General features: G+C 39.9%; 1 protein-coding gene across 1 annotated transcript in view; it reads right to left on the bottom strand.

Annotated features, from left to right (window-relative positions):
• CTDP1 (CTD phosphatase subunit 1) overlaps window positions 1–18,624 on the bottom strand; it is a 96,356-nt gene extending 77,732 nt beyond the window's left edge. Inside the window, exons 1-4 of the mRNA XM_054284824.1 lie at window positions 18,574–18,624; window positions 4,783–4,866; window positions 2,250–2,343; window positions 252–380 (exon numbers count right to left, since the gene is read on the bottom strand). Of these exons, the coding sequence (XP_054140799.1) occupies window positions 252–380; window positions 2,250–2,343; window positions 4,783–4,823 (264 nt within the window). The 5' untranslated portion in view covers window positions 4,824–4,866; window positions 18,574–18,624. The remainder of the gene's footprint in view (window positions 1–251; window positions 381–2,249; window positions 2,344–4,782; window positions 4,867–18,573) is intronic.
• Between the last annotated feature and the right edge of the window lie 460 nt (window positions 18,625–19,084).

Genomic DNA, 19,084 nt, shown 5'->3' with positions numbered 1-19,084 from the left:
ATTAGCTACCTGAAACATCTCTCAAAATTATTATAAAGGAAAAGTGCAGGAAAGCATGAATGGAAGAAAGAAAAATGTCCATTTAAATGTAGAGAAAAAGGAACATATTACAGAAGACTTGCTTCTCATTTTCTTTTATTCTTCAACTACAATTTTACCTAACCACAGAATGTTCTGTTAAAGAACCATCATTTAAACATTGTTAGAAACACTTCTGTTGTCATATTGGATTGAAAGGTAACCCCAGCTACCTTATTGGACATTTGCTGGCAGTGCTGTTCTGTAGTGTGGATCAATGTCTGGTCCAAATCTACCATGAGCACCAGTTTTCTATTTCGATGTAGTCGCTGTTGATCTTCTCTTCCCAGCTGCTCAGCTTGCTGTAACAGAAATATTTACTGCTAAGCTTAGGTTCATAGAAATACATTGGGTTTATCACCTTTTGTGCACACCTGAAAAGCCCTTCTGCTACAAACTAACTGCACAAGAAATGATGCCTCAACATAACTGTAGGAATGGCAGCTGGGGAACAATTTTTTTAATAGAAAAAAAATGCTCTCAAAGTCTACTCTCAGATCTTTGTGACACTATTACCTCCTAAAATTCAAAAACTCAAAACATTCAAATGTAACAAATTGTGACAGCGTTCACAGAGGTTCTTGGATGAGGGGAGAGATGAGAATGTTGACTCCATATTCAGAAGGCTTGATTTATTATTTTATGAGATATATATATATATTAGATTATAACTAACTAAAAAGAACAGAAGGAAAGGTTTCCTCAGAAGGCTAGCTAAGAATAGAATGGAATGAATAACAAAGGTTTGTGGCTTGGACAGAGAGTCTAAGTTATCTGGTCTGTGGTTGGCCATTAATTGCAAACATTCAAGATGGCCCAATCACAGACACACCTGATGCATTCTACAGCAGCAGATAACCATTGTTTACATCTTGTTTCTGAGGCCTCAGCTCCTCAGAAGGGAAAAAACCCTAAGAAAAGATTTTCACAAAAAGATGTCTGCGACAATAAATAAGTAACCATTGATTTAAGGCCCACAGTCCTGATATGAAATAGCAGTCACTTTGAACACAAAACAAAACTCATCAGTAGGTGTGAGAACTTTTCACTGCTATGTCCAGCAATTTTGCACAATTAAGTACAATATGTCTGAAAACCCCACACTAAGTATAAAGCTGACATTCCTGGTAACCAAAATGATACCTGTGAACTTCAAATTACAGAATGTATGCCTTCAGACATAAAAAGCTAAGGTTATGCAGTGTCACACAGGCACTAGCATTAAGACCTCATAATCCATATGATCCATAGTCCTCATACAACTCATAATCCAGTCAATATTTACTCCTCCTGCATATATTTACAAACTTTCCAAGTACCACATGAAGCTCTGTGTTCACCTGATAGACTTCTGATAGCAAGTTGCAGTGTTACCCTCAAGACAGCTGAACTTAAAAGTAAAGTTAGAGCACTACAAAGCAGCAAGGATCAAGGGCAAACTGCCCTTTGAAACACTCCTCTATCATGGGGACACCTCTAGCTGCTTACATCTTCAGTTTCCCTCACTGGAGTTCTTTGATGAATTACCAGAAAAAAAAAAATCAAGTAGTAACATAAAAAAGAGGCCAGGTTGATAAAGTAAAGAAGATAAACAGAATGTTCATCTTCAAAATAAACATGCTCCTTCCCCCATCACAAACTGAGGAATAAACAAGCATATTTTGATAACTCAGATGAATGTTTTAACTATTAACGGATTCAGAATGCTTATAGTATTTGAAAACTAATGAAATAATTTTACCATCCAGGTAAGTTGCAGAGAACTAGCTTCACTATATCTAGTGGGTCAATTTCAAGGTGAAGGTTAAAGCTAGGTTTCAGAGACATTGCAAGCTTTGAACAGATGTCAGCTAATGGAACTTCTCACTAACTGTTCACTCTTGGTGACAAAAATGTTTGTCTGCTAAGTTTACAGGCTAAGTTTACAGGCTGCTGTCAAACTGACATCTTTGCAGTATATAGCTCCAAGAAACACCAGTATGAACCATGAGAAAAATCAATCTACAATAAGATAAACTCACAAAACCCTGGGGCCACTAATGTTCAACCCCAAATTCTTCTTCAAAGGGACACCAAATTTCCTGTATCAAGTACACACCTCCTGCAATTAAGTTTCTCAACTGTGGAGCTACTGTGAAAGGTATGAACAAAGAAAGCATGATGGTACCTACCTCAGAGCTAACCTTCAGTTCTGGGACACTGTGAACCATTGATACAGTTGCTGTGGATAACGGTACGCTCTGCTTTCCATTCTTGCTTCGTATCCTAATCACATAGGGAAAAGAAACATCACATGAGAGAATAATAGTTTAGCAAAATGTTAAACAGACTAAAATCTGTAGCCCCAAACTATTCACCAACAAAAAAATTATTAAGAAGAGCTATTTTAACTAACACACTTTTTCAAATTCTTGCTAATGCAAGTTACTAGACAAAATGGATTGAGATCAAACAAGCTCACCAGAAAAAAAACTGTGCAAAAAGTCACCGTACTAAGTTATACTTCCATACAATTGTTTTGTAACACATGCTTTCACTAAGATGAAACACATTTATGGATTGATTTGCATCAAAAAACAAGCTATAAACTAGTGAAAACTACCAAACCACTCAAATTTGAAACTACTCAGTTTCTTTTTTTTTTTTTGCAATCACTCAGCATGCAATTATCTACTTGTTTTCCAAGCCAGAATATGAGAAATATGAGCAAAGGATAGACACAAAGTTACTCTCTGCACACAGAGTGACTTATGGGTGACTGCTGCTTTAAAAATACCATTGGAAAAAAATGATGTGTGCATATACAGATATCAACACAGAATAGGTGTCACCCTTGTGTGCATATACATATAAGTGAGACCGGGTGTGTGACTGCACACACAAGTACAAAATTGCTTGAAAACTCAGAAAATAACCCTCTATAGGATCACTTTCACTAGCTTACATCAACCAACTTATTGTGAATTCTGACATCTAATTGCTCAACAATATTCAAAAAACCTGCCATACAAATTTTGACCTAGGTGACACACGCACATCTTTTAATTCTCCCATGTACCAGTCCCATCAAGGACAAGATTTGGTATCAGATCTACAACAAGAGTTGAACCAGATTTCACTTTGTGATAAGCAAACTGCTCAGGATCAACTGTACTGAACTGAGTTGAGGCAGACACAACCACAGAGAGGCATCTTTCCCTGTACCATAGTGTATGGCAGCACTGATGTCCAGTACAAAAAAATACAAAAGTATTTATTTGGTCTGAAGTCTATACATTTTAGTATCTTACATCCTTTGCTTCAGATTTCAGAAAAATTAATCTTTAACCCTAAATGGCATTTTAAATGAGCCTTTAAAAATTAGACATAAGACACAGTAAGAAGTATTAAGTGAATAAAACTTAATTTGCTGGATACCTTGAATTTGTCTGGATTTATTATATGAAACGATAACAGTAGAGCAATATTTAGATGTGACTGTATTCAAACCTCAAATCAAGTGTTCATTCAGGACAGACAAAGCCCTATTCATGATTATCCTGACTTTGCTAGGTTTGCCAAATAATACTTGTTTACAAAATATTAATATTTAACTCTAAATAAAAAGTTATATCCAAACATTAACCAAGCCACTTCTTCCACTCTCAATATTCAGTTCACTTGCACTGGTTTGTGGGACAATGTTCACAAAATAATTCTTAACAATGAGCATGAATTAAAACGAAACATAAGCATTTCCAGCCAAATGAAGTGAGTATGCAACATTAATTTATAAAATCCAAGCAACTATACAGCTCGTTTTGGAACAGCTGCTGAATTAGTAATTTGCTATGCATAAGAAACATACTCTTTACCAAGCAATGAGACACAGCAAAGGAGAAATACAATCATCTTTTGAATTTGCTTTCTTTTTTTTTGCCTAAGGCTTAAATTCTTTTAGTTCCATGGCATAATATTTCACAAAAAATTGAAAACAGTTAAAAGCCTTAAATTGAACGCACTGGAGACAAGCTAGCTCCCATTCAGACACAGTACAAATGAAGCAAGGGCATATGAATGAGACTGCTATTACCTCTAAGCTATTTGCACCTGCACAGATAAAGCTCTCAAGTTTATTAAGCAAGCCACTCTTGACACACCATACAACTCCCAGTCTCCGCTGAGCACATGGAAAATCAGTGTGCTGAGAATTTACCTCTCTACACATGCTCCTTATATTTTCTACCTAAGTTACCCTGCATTACCTCAATGAAGAAAGAGCATGCACAGTTCTTAAATCCTAAATGAGTGGAGACCTCAGAGCAGCCTTCCCTTTACAACCTTTAGCAACCTGAAGGTTCCTGGAGAGGAACTATTCACAAGGATGTGTAGAGACAGGACAAGGGGGAATGGCTTTAAACAAAAAAAGAGTACGTTTCATTAGCTGTAAGAATGAAATTGTTCTCTGTGAGGGTGATAAGGCACAGGAACAGCTTGTCCAGAGGAGCTGTGGATGTCTCATCCCTGTTTAAGGCCAGACTGGAGGGGACCCTGAGCAACTTTGTTGAGTGGAACCCTCCTCACAGCAAGGGGGCTGGAATTAGATTACCTCCAAGTCCCTTCCAGCCCAGAATATTTTATGATTGTATTAGATGAGAGAAGGAAGTGCTTGAATTCCTAATCAGAAGCAAGGAGAAGTTGGAAAAAAAAGCTGACAATACTTACTGAGTTAAATCCTGGCCACATTCTGCACACATGCCTTTCATAACAACGGGATGGCTGCAACCTTCCAGTCTCACCAAGACAGCCCTGAAAAAGACATAGGCATTCCATTTACAGAACGCAGATTACAAACATGTAGATAAGTAAGCCATAGACTGAATTAATTCAAGGAATAAACTCTGGTTACGACTTGAGTGTCATAACCTTAAGATATATGCTTTTGCCACAACATGGCAAAAAAGACAATCATCTATATTTTCAAATTATTAATTTTCACAACTTTAGAAGCCAACTGAATCATATACTAGGGTTGGTTTCAAAGCACAGTTTAGCAAGGAAGTTCAATGAGAACAAGTATTGTTTGTCCAGAAACAGTTTACATTTATTGACATACAACTCCTCATTAATACCCTACTGAGCTACACAGTAATGAAAACCAAATGCAGAAACCTTAATATCAGAGAACAGCTCAGGTTCTCTTTTAAAATCAGAGTCTAGCCATTAACCTAACACTGCCAAGCCCACCACTAAACCATGTCCCTAAGCACCACATCTGCATGTCTTAAATTCATCCAGGGATGGTGTCTTGACCCCTTCCCTGGACAGCCCATTCCAATGCTTGACTACCCTTCCTGTGAAGAAATTTCTCCTCATATCCAGTATAAACCACCCCTAGCACCACCTGAGGTAATTTCCTCTCCTCCTACTGCCTGATACTTGGAAGAAGCAACTCCCATCTGGCTACAGCCTCCTTTCAGGCAGTTGCAGACAGTGATAAAGTCCTCCCTTGAACCTACTTTGCTCCAGACTAAACACTCCCAGCTCCCTCAGCTGTTCCTCATCAGACATGTGCTCTAGATTCTTTACCAGCTTCACTGCCCTTCTCTGGATATGCTCCAGGACTTCAATGTCCTTTTTATACTGAGAAGTCCAAACTTTAACCCAGGATTTGAGGTGCAGCCTCACCAATACCGAACATAGGGGCAGACAAATTCCATATCAACTTAATCTTAAGTTTATTATTTTCATGGCAGACATATATTGCTTCAATCTTCTCATAAAAATATTTTAATTTCTGATCCATAAGCCTTGACTCACCACATGTTGAAATAAAGACATAGGAACTGGTATTTTATTCTTTCTTTTAAACAATGTCTAAAACCAAACCAGAAATTGAAGCCGGAAACAGAGAAGTGTGACATTCACTATTCCAAACTCTTTAGAAGACAAACTCTACTTTTCAGTTGAATAGTCCAACTAAAGTATTCCTGATCCAGTTATCAAAATTCCTGGTCTTGAAAATATCATTATTTTCTCTCAAACACTTAACAGTCATTGTAAGAGACTTGTTTCTGTCATTATAGATGGAAAAACTGATCTTTCAGACTTCCTATTTTTAAAAAAATTTAAGTAGTAGATATCAGTACTTCAGCTACTACAAAATTTCACCAACTCTATGATAATGAGCCATAGCATCTCTCTAATACTAAAAAAAAAAAATTAAAGGTCAAGCAGCTAAAAAAAAGAAACCAACCAAAAAGCACAAAAAACCAACAAAATCTGAGCTCTTTCATATACTGACTGTAGTGTCTGAAGTATGGCTTCAAACCTGTATGCAATAAGCAGACTGCAACATGAAGAAAACCGTTTTGCATGCCCAAATCTCTCATTCATATATCTGACTACTAAGCATTTGGGAATTCTAAGCAGAAATTCAGTTTCTAAATAATACCTGCAGCTGCCTACTTGCAATGTGTCCCTTGTTCTTCAACAACCAGAAGAATGATGACTCTACTGCAGTAGAGAATGATGAACAGAAGAAGAATTTTCTGCTTGGAAATTACATCTCCTCTTCCTGTGTAAGCATCTCAGCTCACCTTTTTTTTTTAAACCTGGTATGTATTTCACAGAAAACAAAGCCAAGACTCTTGGCTCTTTAAAAGAGCTGCACAAGATAAAGCGGCCCTTCACTAGTGGCCCTTCACTGCGTGATCATTTCACAGACTTCACAGAATTTTGGTCTCCTCTCATCCCCCTATGTTTGCATTATTTCATCTGACTCTTCTCCCCACTCCCTTTGACAATATCTCTATCTTTCTGTCTTTCACCTTGATTCACTGCAAAGCTCCTTTTAAGGCTACCAATGCATACTAATGACCACGCCATTTTCATTCTCACCCTGTGCTCAGTGTACGAATCAGAAATTACAGACACACCTAAAAGGCCAAAAAACATGCCCTACAGTACAGGGTACAGAAACATGCTTAAGAGATTACAGTGCCTGAGTTTATACCCCAAATGAATTGGTATTCAATAGCTCAGAAGAAAAAAGCCTTTTAACACCAGCTTGGAAGTCACAATATCTCTAGACATTCTGTACTTCTCAGTGAAGGTAACCTCACACTCCAGGTATGCAACAGGAGAAGCTGGCATACACTTGGGTCAAGATGTGATTGAAAACTGGACATGCAAGAGCAATGAGTCTTTTAAGAAAATTAGAGTTTTAAGTTACTCGTTGATACTGTTCCTAAACAGCACCTCTGTACCTTATCTCGTACCAAGCATGACCACTAAATAGCATTTTCCTCTCCTGCAAAATCTAAACACAACCAGAACTCCTGGCCACACTTACATGTACTGGAGATAAAACAAAAAGCACATGATACAAAGTCCTCTGTCAAATTGTTCTCTGTGATGCTTAAACCAAAGGACACAGGAAGAACTCCAGAGCTGTGATAAAGCTCTGAGCAACATACAACCAAAGGGTCAAGTTTCAATTACAACTGTCAGGATCTTAGGCAGACCTCTCTGAGGGAAAAAGTCCAACACTACTTAGTGCTGAAGAAGGAAAGCCTGAACTCTACTAGGGCTAGGCATACCTAAATTTTAGCACACATGTTTTAATTATTAAAGAGGAACACACACAGACCTTGAGTAGAATGACTTTTTTAAATTTCATGCCTGGAAGCTCTCCTTTACTGTCGAAGTGAGGGATTTTCAAAATGTAATGGCCAAGATCAAAGCCAATTATCGGACAAAAGTGAGCTGAATCAAAGTGTGCATGACTGGTTTTAAATGGCTGCATACACCAAACAAAGGTTCAGGTTTCTTCCTGTTCTCTTCTCCGGGTTGTAAGTGAAACCCACTTAGAAGAACAGAGCCTTTCCCTATTCCATTTCTGCAAAGATAAAACAGATTTCTCCTTCCACCCTCTCCAAATAAGAGGAACTAGGGCACACTTTACTGCTGGCAACATTAACAGCATCCTTATCTTCTTCAGGATCCAAACGGTGATAAGCAGAGCTAACTGGCTACTTCAACAACAGCATTCCAAGCAAACCACCACAAAAGATGCAAAATCTTTTTCTAGTTTTACAAACTGTCCCAACTGTGTTGATGAGCTGGGTAAAGCAACTGGGTAAGAATCACTGCACCGTGACAAGCAAACTCTTTTTTCTGAGCAACCATGGAGGTGGTAGATCATTCCAATACCCAGTCTGATAGCTGAATGACTGCAACAGAACCACGAACCACCCACGTGGTGTCTTTAGTACAATGAAACTCGAACTAGTAAATAAGGAAACCTACTCTGGGCCCTTAATCACATTTTTTCCAGATGAACATGTAAACAACACAGAAATTAGGCAAGCCGTTAAGGTAAAATTTTACTTTTTGTGGCCACAAACATGAATAGGAACAGATATTTACCAAAAGCCTCAGGATGCAACTGATCATAAGCTCATCACTGTTCTTCCAGTACCTACACACACTCTATTTTTAAACCAAGTCTTTTAATAATATATCTGCTTTAAGGAAGCAGCATGGTAAAGAAAAAACTCAAGGGGGAAAGTTTTTATGAAATCCAACATGAAGTTTTGCTTTTATTAACAATGGAAGTTAATGCTTGTGCTAATTCTAAGGCCTGGTCATTACTGTTGACTCCAAATGGAAGAACTTTGTATCAAGCATAACCTGGTTCCTGGTAACTGATTTACATTAGAAAGCCAAAATAGAGTTCCTCTATTTGTGCTACACCTCAGTTGTAGCAACCAGTTTACTGGATCAAGGGAACCCACTGCAAACAAAAAGCATTCCCCAAAACGTTTTATTATTGCTTAAATTTTCTTTTGTGGTTGGTCATTTTTTTTTCAGCATGTCTAACACTTCCAACAGCAAGTACAAGAGTTAGAGAACAACAAAAACAAGAACTCCCTGAGATTTTTTTTTTCATAATAAGTTTACTATTTACATCAGGAGGGGCTGGCCAGCTGCAGCACATGAGTACAATGGCCACAAGATATCTTCACAGCTGTCTTCAGTAAAGCCCTGTATCATAAGGATACTCAGCATAACACAGGAATAGAGAGGTTTCCTCTGTTACTCAGAACAAGTCAAACTTGACTGTACATTAACCATGGCTTTCTATTACAGCTTGGCTTCATTTCCAGAGGCAACAGCTCCAATGTCACGCTGCCTGAGAAAGGCAATGGCCTACTTTCCTTACTCTCCACCCTCGTGTTTCCCCTGAAAGCCCACCCCTTCCTCTGGCACTACCAGAAAAGACGATTTCAGTGCCCTGCAAGGTAGAACTCCCTAGCCCTAACCAAGTTTTCTGCTGGTTTTAGAGTCAAGCAGCTGGTAAAACCAGTCCAGCAACGGTGACCGATCTAAGCTGCAAATGTTCCACAAACAAGGCTAAGACTGGGGAAAGACAAGACACAGTTTGAACAACTCACATTTTCTCTCCACAGTAAACAGGCCACTTTGTTAGCATTTATCTTGCCTATCTGTAAAGACTAGCTTGGACAACTCCAAGTCATGGAAACATAAGTTTTATTTATTATCTTAAAGTCTGCTTCAAGGTATCATGCACTGACATTGAAAATACAGTGCAAATTTCCAAGATTAAGGTACTGCCCTGCACTGATTCATATCTCATGCAAGATATGGCAGCCAAGTAATTGCTGGGTTTCCTCAGCTCTGTTTGGTATAAAGAGAGACCTCAAATACCACAAGAAACACACAGACCAAGTTGTGACTGTGATCCCATAAAGCTGCTGCCTTCAATCTGATGCCATATGCCCTTCCAATTTGCATTAGAAGATGTCCAAGAGTAGAAGTGCAGCAAAAGGAGATGCTGGTGTGCAAGCAAACAGAATAATCACTGCCTTGGTTTGGCAGAATGCCCAAGGGGATTTTACTGGCAAACTGTCAAGGGGTAAAAATACCAAATGAACACATCTCCAGATCAATGATTATTAATACCAACCATTACTGAATCAACCAACTGATCTACAACAAATATGAGCATAAAATCCTTTAGTTGTCAGATGAAGTTAGCATCAACCTAAAGCCTGCTTCTACAGTTTCATTCATCAGATTTCTGAAACACTGACATTTTTGTTTGCTTATATCGGAACAATATTTTGTTCAGGTATAAGCAAGTATGTGCGTCTGCAGCATTTAGAATCCTTACTAAGGGCCCTTACAACCAATTTTCATCAAACTACAGCCTTTGTTACATAGGACTCCAGTTTTGTAGCAAGGGTATTTCCAAAGCCTGAGTCACCTTAGTCTCACCACATAAGAGTATTTAACAACTGGATTTATATATTTAACTCTCATTAACAGCTGTGAGGAAGCAGAGAGGGTCCTTGAATAATTGATTAAAAATACCAAGGACTCACAAAACACATGGCCCTTGTTGTTCCAGGCAACACATGGCCGACAGCCTCTTCAAGACATTGGAGGAAATGTCCCCTACAGCAGCCACTTGACTTACACTCAAGGATAGCAAACACACAGAGCAGCTTTTCAAATATGCATGAACCCCAAATGCCTCACCCACGCAAGTCAGGCCTTTTGATTAAATCCCCCAAAACCTAAACAAAACCTCTGTACCCTAGCCTAGATTACTTGGTAAGAACTGCTGTGAGCAGTAGCTCACAGAAAGCACAGTTCACACTTCAAGGTATCATCTCAGTTTTTCAAAGCTAGTAGGGAAATTAATGGTCTTGAGATGATTTTTCCTCTGTTAAATACAGTCTATTCACAACTAGGAGTTAACATGTTGGTGAATTTTTTCTTCTACTTTTCAGGCAAAATACCTATACAGGTTGAGACTAAGGTCATAAATGCCAAGAGAAACATGGGCCTGGAGTTTCTGGGTTTTATTTATAATCCAAAAAATATCTTAAGCTTGAAGTAAATCTACTTCTATCATTTGCAAGGCTTTAAGTACTTCTATTTACTTCTGGAGAAGAGTTTGCATTACAAGCAAGGAGGTAACCCTCTTCCACCTTCTATGCAGACATCTGTGAACAGCTTCTTGCATGTTTCTAAAAGCCACTTCTAAGAGTTAACAATGTATAATCATTATATAAGATCCAGTAAATCTTTCAAATATTATTTATGATGTGTTTTTATTTAAAACATTTTAAACCAGAAGTATTATTACTTATGAGAATTCAAGACTATTTTTTTTAAAGGGAGAAGGTAAAAATACAGTTCTCAATGCTTTTACATAGAACCCCTTCAAAATAAGGAAGGTCACACAGAATTAATTCAGAAGTAGAAAGATGCAAGCCTGTAACTCTGTAACTTGTATCTCTAGCAATAAGTACTTTGAATAATCACAGAAGAAAACAGGCTGTCATATCTCAGTAATTCATTTAAGCAATAAACAGTTCTGCAGCCCACTCCCCCCGTTACTGTTGTCAAAGGCTGACATTACCTTTATGAATTTGCTTTTCTATTGCTACTTCTTTCTGACTGCAGTATTAGTCACGCAGCAGTTCTCAAATACCTGCTGCAAAACTCCACCTGGGAGTTGAGGAACATCCATCTGACAGCAGGATCAATCCAAATCTATGCGATGAACCCTGGCAATCTAAGTGGCACTTACTCAAAAATGTGAACTGACTGAGTAGTGACCGTATAGCCTTCTAATCAGCAGAACAACAATTAACCTAAACCTGCAGTTTTCTCAAACCACACTTGAACTTTCACATCAGTTACTAAAGAATGGTACTTGCAGATGAACTGCTGCAAATCCAGACAACAGTCTCAGACTAATTCCACTGCTGGCTATTTTTTGGGGTTTTTTTCAGGCATACAACTCTCCCTCAGATAAAGGCACAATTTCCCCTTATCTCAGAACAACTTACCACTGCATTCCTCCTACACCCAGTCAAGATCACCTGTAATTACCAGAACAAATCTGGTTTGCCTCCTGCACCTGTAGGTTCACATCTAGACAAACAGCAACAGATGAACACCAACACAGCCTGGACATCAAAGCAGAGAAAGAGAGTTTCAAATACAAACACACAGAGAGCAGCTGACATCAAAGCTATAAACATGGGCTTTACCTCTTCCTGTGCAAAGAACTCTGTGAGGATCCTGTGATCTCTCCCTCTCTGCCTTGGAAAGCTGCATCTATTAACAGAATATTACATCTTCTTCAAACATTTTATCACTTTTCCCACTAAAACCACACACTTAGGCAATCACAGTCCTTTTGCCTGTTACTTCCAAACAGCAAATAAAATGGGAAGAGGCTTACTGCAGGATGTACAATCCTCCAGTCTAACAGCTTCCTCCCATTCTTTCCTTTAAGAGATACTGTGGCAAACTGAGTTGGATGCTACATCCTGCATACTCTCCTCTGGGACTTGCTGTTAAACCAGATGAACACAGTTACATAGGAAAAATTAACAACTTTTAACACCCTGAAGAGCAATTATGAACCAAACTGTCCTAAGTTACACCACAGTGTTCAAACGAGGAGCAGCAGCTCCACATTTGACAACAACCATATGACAACAGCATCGTGTGCGCCCAGAAACCCAACACACTCTAAAAGCAGAGGACAACAGCTTAGAAAGTTGCTCAGCTTATAAAAGGTAAGTGTGATAAACAGCTGTAAAGTTGATCAAGTTCTCTTCTTGAGCAATGCTTTCTTTGGTGAGGGCCACTTGCCTCCGCTCGGCCTTTCTGTGAATGGGAATCCACAGCATTCACTCCACTAAGCTTGGACCAAGACCATTTGCCTTTCACACCTTTTCAAATGCTGCAAAGTCTTAGATGCCATCTTCAAACTAGAAAACACTAGAAAGCAAACAAACAGACATTATTAAATTCTACTGCATCAATATCTCTGCCTTATGCTACACTGTTTCTTAGAACAGTTGTAGAAAAGTAATTTGGTTTTTTTTTGGTTTTTTTTTTTTAAGATATTAGTGCAATAGTGACCTGGCAATATCCCAACTGTTATCTTAAAAAAGAAAGCATTTCCTTTAACACAGCAACACTGTGTTAAAGAAAACGAGGGGAGCCTTTCCATCTTCCAAAGCCTTTTTAAGACCAGCAGTCTCTCCTGCTGGTGACAGTTCTATCCTTCCCACACTTCCAATTCCATAGGTCTAACTTCAACATAACCAAACTTTGACAAAATGCACAATCAAGATCCTTAAAATGCAACCTGTAACGCATTACCTGCTCTCCAGAAAGTCATTTCATGCTCCCCTATTTGCTTTAAAAGACAACTACTGCCGATTCAGCTATCCATATATAGCAGAAGACCTTAAGTTAACCTTTGATTTTTAAGCTACACAAAATAGATAACCACAAGAATACTTTATAAGTGACAACTTACAATGAATTGTCTATTATAATTTTCCAAAAGAGGTCCCAAAAATTAAAGGCTGGCAGCTCTTTACTGAACCTTGAGGCTAGTACGTCAAGACAAACTTTCAGAACAATTCAAAGCTAAAGTCTTATCACTCCCTCCCCTCAAACTTTTCCAGTCCTTCCCAGGAAAAACATCTATGTATTGTGCAACATAAAAATTAAAAGTCTCATTGCAGTCCCCCTGTGAGAATTTTTATCCATACATTTTCTCTTCAGAAGAGAAAAACTAGAGAAAACCAGGTCGCAGTTGCAGACAAGAAACAACACGTGCACTTGCCTTTGAAAAAGACTGGTTTTCTAAACAACTCTAGTATTAAAGCTCAAAAGTACCCTAAAGAAACTAGACAGCAATAACTAAGAAAGAAAATCCATGACCATTTGGGTAAAAATACAATCTATTTCCAGCACAGACATTTGCAAACCAACATTTTTGAAAAACTGCTACAACGTGCTTGCAGTGCTCCAATCGGATGCATAAAATACTACCATGAGCTATCTCATTCTGTCTGCTGGCCCATAGACTCACACACAGCAAAAAGTCCTTGAGCTCAAGTAAGATGTGCAACTCACAGTACAAACTAAGACAGCAGAAAATTCCCTCATTTGGGAGAAACCTTTTAAAGATAAGAACGTTACTAAAGACTATCATACAAAATGCTGAATGGAACATACACAACTTTAAAAATGTTATTCCCCAGTGTTGACGTGCCATTTATTCCCTTGATGACTCTTCTGGCATTTACACAATCACTTTGATCTGACCCATCTATGGGCTACTGCTGAAAGGATAAATTACTCCCCCTTTCCCTGTACCACACTCCTGTCAATAAAACAAGTGAATTGATTACTATGGACCATTTTACAGGAGATTGGGTGGGAGGGATGAGAATCCAAGCCATCTTTACATGTTTTCCAACACCCTACTCAATGCAAGCTGAAGGCACTCAAGTCTGAGTATCCCTTCCAGCCAACTCTCATATTAGCATGAAGCAAGCAGGAAATCAAGGTCTAAGAAAGCCACATGAGAAAAACTGCATACATAAGGCTGCTACAACCACACTACTGGTAAATTCCAAGCCTGATGCCTGTTTCCAACCAAACCTGAATGAACAGCTTGATCCTCTTAGATAAAGAAGCTCCTACAAGTTTTGTGAAACAAGGCCATGTAAAGAAAAGGAACTTTGTCCTCTACCATTCAGTCCAATGAACAATCCTGTGAGGTTCCAACTTGTTAGGTGTCTAGGAACAGGCAAAAGAGAAGGCAATGAAAGACAAAAGCCCTCATTTAGAACTTGCATCTTTTTCACTATCCAGTTCAACCAAATACCAGAGAGATACCCTTCTTTTAATGTTTCTTGGTATCACAGTACACAGCAGAAAGGAGAAGGGGAAAATGAAAAAAAAAGAGACAGAGACAGAAGTCAGAAAGATGCATACTGAAACTTACTATAAAAATAATGGGATGAATTCAGGCATAAAAAGGAATTAGACAAGAGATACACTAAGTTAGGATTGTTAAGTATTATTCAATAATCCTCAGTGTTTGGCACTGAGGGGTTTTTTAGACTCATACCTTCATTAAATATTTGCCAGGATATTATGAAAACATTTGTGTCTAACAAACCGCAAGGTACTTTTTCCTGTAGTTTGTTAAAAGTGTCACCACTTTAAAATAAGCTGCAATTCATTAGCATTTTTTCCCCCTTAGAAGACTGTCAGATACATGGTACTGGGGTCTGGCCTTAAGTGGACAGTAAACCAGGCCCTGAGCCTATGTGACATTAGATAACCAAAATATATTATTTTAAAAAAATATAATCAAGTTTCTGGCACAAAAAAACCCCAAAATACAAACCAAAACAAGCAATGACACAAAAATCTAGAATTTTAGAGAACAAATCCCCACCTCTTTACTGCTATCTTCTCCAAAACCAAAACAAGCTTTGCTTCACTAGGATTCAGATAGTTTAAACATAATGTTTATTACAACACAAATATACTCAGTAGAAGAATGTGAATTTTTGCTATTAAAGGTATGTGGGAAGACACAAAGATACCCAGATTAAATATACAGGTAATACATATTTCAGGAGACTCTTCTAATGTGAACCAAACAAGACACTTGTAATACTCTGTCCCATCAGCAGGGCAATCATTTTATATTAGAAACACTTATGTAAATATTTGCATAAAGCATTAATACTGACCCAACCCAGAATCCTGCCATACCTGTAGCACCTTCAGAATGATTAACCCAGATGGCTAACTGGCACTAATAACACACAGAGCAATGCAGGATTTTTGGCACTTTATTTGCTGCTCCTGCTACCCATCAAAATTATGCTTCTTAAACACCAAAGGCCTTTCATTAACTGCTTCCTGCACTCCCTGTTATTTACAGTCCTAAAAGGTTAGACACCTTTCTCTCTCAAGTTCCAGTCTGACTTGTGCTGCAAGCCTACCTCTGCAAGAACAAGCAGAAGTTACCTACTGCCTGCAAGCCTTGGGCTCTTCTCTGGGAAAAGTTTGCAACCCTGTCAATGCTAAAAAGTGGGTAATAACCCTATAAAAAATTAAGTGCTGTAAATGTGCAAAATTACTTTAATGCAGCAAAAGATTCCATCTCATGCTTGATATGAAAGAAAAATAATCAAAAGTTAGAAGTGTGTCTTCTTAATTGGGAGAGACTTCTGCTAAATGATGTCTTTATTTCCAGAAATATGATCTGACAAAGAAGAAAATTCAGCCACTCATTGCTTGTCCTCCAATAAAAAGATTTGATCAACTTATGTTCTCATCTTCTAATGAAAAGGAAAAATATTTTGAATAGAAACAGTACTTCTACAGTGTTTTAGAGTCTGACAAATACTTGCAAGTATCTTTGGTTCAAAGAGAATTCAGTGCTAAATCAGCCAAGTTCATTTTTCTAAAGGCAGCATGGCACCTACCATTCTGGACAGTTTGGATTACCAAAAGGGCATCTTCATCAGATGATGAATAAATTTCAGCTGCTATTTACTTTAATGACACCTGTGTTTTAATAATGCAACATCTTAACACATATTGAAATATTGTTAGTGAAATATTATTTCAATGCCACAAAATGAGAAGCCACAGGCAAGAGATTGAATGTTTGCTAAAAAAACTTTTAAGTGACCAAAAAAAATGCATTTATGTCTTCAATAGCTGAACAGTTCTATTACCCTTAGGTCATGCTTATTCTACCTCTTCACTTGAACTTTTCCCTTGCACTCACCCAGTACATACCACAGCAACAAGCAACAGAGAAACCTGACTGAAAAGTCAGAATTCCAGAAGCATAACACCAAGCAATGATCAATATCAACCACAATCTTTTAGTTGTTTAAGATACAAATATTCCAGAAGCCAAGAACAATGGTAATAAAGAACACCGTTTATTTTCTAATTGTCTCAAAGCAAGGAATTGCTAATTATAATCAAGTGACATTTGACTGGACAAATCCAGTAAGCACAATATATAAAAATTGGTGCATTCCAGTCCATGAAGTTAACATTGAGCAAAGCTAAAACTAAAATGCTGCTAAATCAGCAGCAGACCCAGACTACTTTAAATCGATTATACTTTTCATTTACAATATCTTTAGTTTGGTTTTCCTTCCAAGTGCTTAGCTAATCGAAAAAACTGATAAAGTTATCTCCCCTTTTATTCAGTGCTAACAACATGAATTTCATCTTGCATATGGCATTTTAAAATCTCAGTCTGTACTTTTAAGATATTTTTTAGTCCGACCTAGCATTTACAGTACCTTTGTTCTACATCAGGTATTAAAGATTGCCCATACTGCACCAGATGCAAAAGCAGAATGCTGATACAGCACAAAAGGAAAGCCACTGTCTTATCTCAGAAAGAGATATCTCTATAGCAAGAAACACATAGCTTGCACCTCCTCAGTAGCACATTATATGACTGATATAAAAATGCATCAGACTAGTTTTTCTTGAACCTTCCAGAGCACTCCCATACACAGACGTTTTGCATATACTAGTGAACTTCAATCAAGAAAGTTTAGGCCTGGCTGCTCCCACCTAAAAATCAAGAGAACTGCAATCAAAGTAAATAGCTTGCTGTAATAAACCAGAAGAAGTAGATTGTTTAACTAGTTTCCTGCTGAAAAAGAATAAATCTGCTTAAAGTACAGGGTGGCAGGCTATTTGTCCAATTCAATGTAGAAATCTGGGCACCCCACTATCAGGCATTTAAGAATTTAAAAGTCAACGAACATTCAGCCTTATTAGACAGACCCATTGCTAAACTATAGGAAAAAAAAGTATTTTTTAGTCCCTCGCTCTCATGAAAGATAAAATTTTGGTTGTATTTGTGAAGTCTCGTACATTAAAACATTCACAGCATTAAAAACATTTAGACGGCCAATGTTACGTGTAAGGTACTTAATTTTAAAATGCTTTGCCGCACTGTTGTTTCCCATTAATACTCCTTCTATGGAGCACATAATGATCTGTCTGCTCCCCAAGTTTTGCACCAACCTAACAGCCAAACAACAAAGAGTCTATTAGGAGAAGAGGCAGTAGGCAGAAACTGATGCTCAGGCAGTTCCGCCTGAACACGGGGAACAACTTCTTTATTGTGCTAGTGGCTGTACACTAGAAGAGGCGCCCCAGACTGCGGAGCCTCCCTCACCGCAGATACCCCAGAACCATCTGGAGGCAATCCCGTTCAACATGCCGTAGGCCGACCCTGCATGAGCAGCGAGGCTGGATCAGATGACGCACTATGGTCCCTTTCAACCTAACTCATTCTGCGATTTTGTGATTTCCAAGTAGCGCTTCCAATAAACGCAGCGTCTAGAGAGCCCCAACACAGCAGGAGGGACGCACCGCTCTCTGAGACAGAGCTCACGGCAAAGGGCTCAGCTCTGAAACACGGGAGTGGAGCACGATCCCTCAGCACCTCCCCGGCCGCTTCCTCGTCCTCCTCGCACGGCAGCTTCCCTGCGCACAGCGCCGGAGGAAGGGCCTTTGTGAGCGGGGCCCGGCCCGGCCCCTCGCAACGAGCGCGAACGCCGCGTCCCGCCAAGGCCGCCCCCCCCGGCCCGCACTCACCCGGGCGCGATCACCTGGCCGGGCCGCGCGCACAGCTCGCGCACCACGCCGGGCCGCTCCGCGCGCAGCCTGCGCTCGGGGCCGCCGCGCTGCGGGCGGGCGGAGGCGCCGCTGGCGGCGGGCGGCAGCGGGGCGGCGGCGGGGCCGGCGGGGCGCGGGGCGGGCGGCGGCGGCAGCGGGGCGCAGAGCGCCAGCACCGACCCGATCTGCACCGCCGCCCCCACCGACACCTTCCACTCCAGCAGACGCAGCGGCCGGGGGCCGGGAGCGCGGATCTCCGCCACCGACGCCGGGCCGTCCGCGCCGGGCCCGCCGCCCCGTTCCGGCCGCTCCTCCATCGCCCCGGCCGGCGGCGGAGGGTGAGTCGGGGGTGCCCGGCAGTGGAGCTGGACCTGGCGCTACCGCCACCGGGTGGGGGTCGGGACGCCCCGACAGCCACCGGTGGCGCCGACGGCGGCGGGGTCACGGCGGCTCCGCGCAGGCGCCGCGCCGTGCGTCCGGCCGCGCTTAA

Source organism: Melozone crissalis, unplaced genomic scaffold (assembly GCF_028551555.1).
Source record: "Melozone crissalis strain CALT ecotype California unplaced genomic scaffold, PUWL_Pcris_2 ptg000042l_1, whole genome shotgun sequence".
Classification (NCBI taxonomy): domain Eukaryota; kingdom Metazoa; phylum Chordata; class Aves; order Passeriformes; family Passerellidae; genus Melozone; species Melozone crissalis.
The sequence above is the reverse complement of the archived record's forward strand: the minus strand, read 5'-3'. Positions and strand labels throughout refer to the sequence as shown.